General features: G+C 40.2%; 1 protein-coding gene across 1 annotated transcript in view; it reads left to right on the top strand.

The window, feature by feature from the left end:
- Window positions 1-4,907, top strand: part of LOC115948905 — a 35,265-nt gene extending 30,358 nt beyond the window's left edge. The window contains exons 5-6 of the mRNA XM_031064601.1: window positions 3,133-3,279; window positions 4,802-4,907. Coding sequence (XP_030920461.1) covers window positions 3,133-3,279; window positions 4,802-4,822 — 168 coding nt within the window. The 3' untranslated portion in view covers window positions 4,823-4,907. The remainder of the gene's footprint in view (window positions 1-3,132; window positions 3,280-4,801) is intronic.
- The last annotated feature ends 893 nt before the right edge of the window (window positions 4,908-5,800 follow it).

The raw sequence follows: 5,800 nt of genomic DNA, 5'->3' as shown, positions 1-5,800 counted from the left end.
AGCAGGAATTAAGACTTTATTAGAATAATTAAAAGTGGGATTTTTTTTCCTAACAATAAAAAGGATGAGATAGAAATATCCCACAATTATGGAGTTAAGGGTTATCCTGTGTTCATGCAGTCTTAGTATTGTGATTTTGAGTGGAGTGTTCCCTGATGCAAATGGCAATTACTTATTTTCCCCTACCATGATCTGTGAAGTGAACACTGGGTAGTGAAATCCTCTCCTACCTGCATTCTTCATAGCTCTTTTAGCTTGTCCGACAGCTGTATTGCTAGTTCACATGGTATTCTCCTGCATACTTCAGTGAGCTATGATGAAATATAAGGAAACATTCCTTTTAGCTGATATTATCAATCATATGTAGTATATTTGAAAGCATGCCCAGAGATAAAATGACAAGCTGATTTTAAGGACTGTATTGTCACCTCCAGGTGCTTGATTGTGGTAGTGGAAATTCTTCTCTTTCAAAACCTGTGAAGCTTCAGAGCCATAAATTCCTGAAACAGTTAACACAGACCTCAGTGAGCTTTAGGAATTATATTAGATTGGTTTTTTTGTTAAAATAGCAGGGAAGGTAATGCAGTCTTCCAGATAAGTATGTGGTTTGATTGCCTTAAAAATGTTTAGTTTTCTTGTCATCTTGTGTTTATTGAAGGTGCTCAGGGTGGGTTGCTCTAAGGTAAAACACCAGATGTATTGAATTTCTATTACTTTCTTGCAACTTGCCATCATGAAAATGGATATCCTTTTGTTCAGCCTGTGAATATTTTCATCTCAACTTTACATGTTGACTTTTTTACTGCAGTCATTTTGTTACCTATCACAAGTGAAATTTTTTCCACCTCTGGGCTCTTCAATATCAATATTTATATCATAGGGAAGAGAACATTTTCTCTGATATTTACCAGAATGTCCATTCTGAACTTCTCAGAGAAGTCCAACCTCAGGGAATTGAACTAACATGGTGAGATACTTTTTGGCTGTGAAGGTAATTTGAAAAGCACATAGAAATTGCTGACTACTTGTAGTAGAGGGAGACTGTTGCAGTGTGATGTCATGGTTTGCCTCAGATACCTCGGGTTTCTCCCTATAGATTTCTTCCCCAAGTATGTCAATCACCTCTCCTTTCCCCCACCCTGACGCCTGGTGAGCGCTGTCAGTCCTGGCATTCCAGAAGGGTGTCAAGTAATTGGCAGAGTTCAAAAGATGCTTTACACCCCTGGAGGACATTAGGCCATCCAGGTGTCATTTGTCCCCTGAGACCTCTCCCCCCTACCTGGTTGGTGGGATTCCTACCCCTTCCCTCCCCTTCTCCCCGGGGTTAAAAGGAACAACAACCATGTGGTTCGGGAAGTTCTTGTTGGAGCAGTTACGATTCAGAGGCCTGTGGGCCAGGAATAAAGCTCTGGATCAAAGCCCTCCATCAGAACTGACTCCTTTTCCTTCACCTCGCCTTAAAGCTTCTCCACCAGAGGTAAACCTGAGCTCCTGCATGCCTGGACTTGCCTCCAAGCGCCCAGCTGCAGCATCCAGCCAGCCAAAGGTGTCTCTGAGGTGAAACCACCTCAGCTGCCGCCTCTGGTCAAGCTGCAAGGGCCAGACAAGCCCAGGCACGTCCCATCCAGTTATATTGGCATTAATTCCAACAGGAGACTGCTACAGCAAGAAATTAATTCAAAGAATGCTTCTCCTGAGTATGTCAGAACTATATTGTCCTGACTCTCAGTACTTCTCCCCTCTTTTTGGATTAATTCCCTCACCCCTTAATATTGTAAACATATTAATACCTTGAATTCCAATAAGGTAAGGTGTTCATAAGGTAAAGTGTAAGAGTGTACCTGGTAGAAATTTTGAATGTGTGTCTGTCAATAAAGTGGATCTATCCTCGTGCACTGTTAATGAACTTAGCAAAGCAAAACAAATAAAAGAAAAGTGTGGCCATTATGCACACATATATATACCGGAAGTAAGTATAAAGAGGCTAAGTGCTAATGGTGTCATAATAAATAACTAAAAATAAACTTAGCAATTTATCAAGATTACCAACAAAGAAGGATGCAGAGGTTAAGGTTAGCCTAAAATGCAACTAGTAATTCACTGTCTTTCAGTCAAGCACTACTTTCTCGTAGGTCTTTGTGCAGACTTACTGCCTCAGACACATGATGAGCCCAAACCTCAGCCTGTGTTTCGGTCTATGGATAGTGGAGAGTTAGCTCTGGCTAAAGGCCATGCACCCAACCTTTCTCTAATTTTCCCATCTGTGAGATGGGAGGAGAAACTAGGATGAGAAAAATTACAAATTGAGATAAAGACAGAGTTATCATTTAACAATTATTGGCATAGGCAAACCAGACTTGACTTGGAAAGAATTACTTCAGTGTACTCACAATTCAACAGATTCAGGTAGTGGGAAACAAGAAGACAAATTTTAATTTATTGCATCCCCCTTTTTGCACATTCCACTTCACTCCTTCACTCCCAACACCTCTACCCATCCCATCTTATGGCACAGGAGAGGGGGTTGAGGATGAGGATGGGACTGTACTCTGGAGGTGGCAGTTTATCTCTGCTGCTGCTGTTCCTCAAAAATTTTTGCTGCTCCAGGCTGGTGCTTCGGGAATCAAATCTATTCTACCATTGTCTGCACCATGAGCTGTGGGGAAAATCTCATCTCTGTGCTGAAATATGTCCTCCCTTTCTTTCTTCTCTGACGTGCTGTTTCTAGCTTTTTCCACCCTCTTTCTGTCCATGTTCTTTTTCCTCTGTCTTAAAAACACTTTCACTGAGGCATCACCATCTTGGCCCTGTGGTGGGTCTATTGCAGCCAGCTGGAATTGGCTGTGTCCAGCACAGAGCAGCCCCAGCCTCTTCTCACAGAGGCTCCCTCTGCAGCACTACTCCTTGCCAGTACCAAAACCTTGCTGTTTATGCCTAATGTAGGATTTCTTTTGTTTGTCTTTTCTGTTTGTGTATCTGAGTAGCTGTACACATGAAATGGAAATTGAAGATTTTCTTGTGATATAAATTTCAGCCTTTAGTGCCGAATGTAACTAAGGATTTTGGAGTAACCAACCTATCACACCAGAAATAATCTTTGCTTTTCTGTTCCACTTGTTCTTATTTGTACAGCTGGCCAAGTGCAAGCTATTCTCCCAGAGTGTACAAGTCTCCCAAGGGTTTTCTCATCTGCTTCTTAAAAAACCACCACTACAAAGCTGCCTGGTGATTTCTCAGGTGATGCAAGACTGCATATCCCTCATACTGGAAGAATCAAAGGTATGGATGGAAATATATTATTGATTAGTAAACCTCCCTGTGATAAGCTTCTGCTCTTGGCCTGTGTGTTACCCACTTCCGTGATGCTGAAACTGGCTTGTAGACAGCTGCCCTTATGTTGTCACTGTTAAGAAAAAAACAAAGGGGAGAGGTAAAAATGCCTCAGCTCAGTTCTTGGAGTTGTATCATCAGCTTTTTCTACAGGTATGTGGGTAAACAGCAAGATGCTTTTCTGCAGTTGACAGGTACCATTGCTGTGTTGTGCCCAGATTCTTTCCATGATGGGAAACTTCCTCAGTGGCATATGGCTGCAGCAAATGTCGCAGTGCTTCAGGTTAGTGGAGCACCACATGGCCATATGTTAACTGAATGTTGTTGTCCTGGTGTGGTGTAGGACAACTGAACTTCAGCATAATGTAAGCATACCACACGGCATCAGTCTATATCAGATCATTCTATGATCAGTTCAAATAAACACTGTCCAAGCCTATGATACATGATTTGCTTTTTCATGTGTTCAGTTCTTGCTGGAAAATGGTACTATGCAGAGTCCAGGAGCTATATGAACTACAGAGCCTTATGCCATTTTTTTTCTCCTTATGAAAGAAAAGGCTTCTTTTCTAACAGTTGGTTGTAGTAATAAGTAGTACTGTAAACTGCATTCCTGTAGTGATGACAGAAAACATCCTTTCAGAGAAGGAATATGAAATATTTCTGTTAGTGAAGACTTGCGCTTTATATACCCTGAGTGAAGAAAACTGAGTAGTATCAAATAACTTGCAGCATTTTTAAAACCTGTCTTTTTTTTTTCTTTCCTTCAGCAGAACTATAATAAAACACTTACGTGAAGTGTGTATAAATAGTGCAGAATTTAACCTAGGTAAATTGGCCTAGCACAATGGAGGTATATTTGAATGTAATTTCTTTCAGGAATGACTATTCAGAAAGACATTAAACTTAGAACAGTTTTGAAAAAGAATATATAATATGACAATCAATACAAATGTAGTTTAAAGAAAATTGAATGGTAAGTGAGACTGCATAGTAAATCAAGGCAACCCCAATGAAGGGGAGAAATTATGAGGAGGACTCCATTGGTATCAGAAGGCTAAATAATTACTATATTATATTATATTATATTATATTATATTCACTATCACTCGGGGTAAACAATCTCCATATTGCATTCTACTTTTGCACAAACACAGGTGCAGCAAATGAGCTAAGAATTGTTTTTTCTTTCTCTGAGGTTCCTCACTGCGATTTCCAGAAATATCCTTAGGAAGTTGTGCCTTGCTTTTCTCTGTGAAGAGAAGTGCGGCCACAAGACTGGACTGGGAATTCTGGATTCAGTCTTTTTGTGCTGCTCAAAGACGGAGACAAGCATACCACAGTGATGCCTTTGGTTTTAGTTTTTATATTTTTCAGATTCTGTACTGCTTTATGTGTAGTTCTGAGCTTTCTATTAAGGGATGGTAAGCTCTCTTCACAGAGTAACAAGAAAAAACAATTCCTTTTCTAGCTTGGGACCGAGGACAACTGATCCAAATTTCAGGCCTGAGAGCATAAACAATGGTGGAATGAAGAGAGAAAAACAAGAAGTATGGGACTGCATAACCTAAAGCTATAATGAGACAATTGCCTCCAATATGCAGATAGACCAGAACTTATAAAGTGAGAACCATCGTAGCCATTGCCTGTTTTGTGACCATTTTGGGTTCATCTTGGGTGTAGCCCTGGCTGGGTTCTTGTATTGCCCAAGGTGTATCCATTGAGGCCTTTTAATAAAATTACTACTTTATTCTTTAACTCCATCTAGCCTCTGTTCTAGGTCAGCCTTCTCAAGGCATCAGCAGATGTGAGTTATTACTGTTATTGGCTTCAGTGTTTGAAAGCAGTGGAGTGATAGATGGTGTATAGGTATAGGATGTATGGAGCTTCAGTTTGTTTGAAGATGGTGGATGGTGGATAGGAAGGACAGAGAGTGTGAGAACAAGACCATAAACATGATGGTCCTTACTGAAGGACTTACATTTTCTCTGTCATGTTATTACCTTGCCATTACCTGGGCCAAGGTTGGTTTTCTGCAAATATTAGCTGCTGGAGTTAGCTATTAAGCTCAACAGTGGTACCCATGCAAAACAAGGAGCTTAGACCTCTTGGAATTTTGATTTTGTCAGCTGAAGTGAATTCAGATTGTGTTGTGGAGTAGAGTGATTATTAATAATATGCTGCATCACAAATTCCCACATCATGGATAATTTATGAAATACATAGCCCTCTGTAAACAGTCGTTGTCTAATGGCACAAAATTCTACAATAGCTATATTTTGCCACCGCTTACTTAGATGATAGTAATTTGGTGATTTAAAATCGTACTAATGTGTACTGCCATGTTAATTGGATGCTGCTGCTAAGGCCAAGAAACTATCAATATATATTGCAGAGTGACTGTAAATAAACTAGTAATGGTAACTGGATTTGTCACTTTGCAAGGAAAACCAATAAGTTCTTTTGACTG

The sequence above is a fragment of the Geospiza fortis genome, unplaced genomic scaffold (assembly GCF_000277835.1).
Source record: "Geospiza fortis unplaced genomic scaffold, GeoFor_1.0 scaffold249, whole genome shotgun sequence".
Lineage (NCBI taxonomy): Eukaryota > Metazoa > Chordata > Aves > Passeriformes > Thraupidae > Geospiza > Geospiza fortis.
The sequence above is the reverse complement of the archived record's forward strand: the minus strand, read 5'-3'. Positions and strand labels throughout refer to the sequence as shown.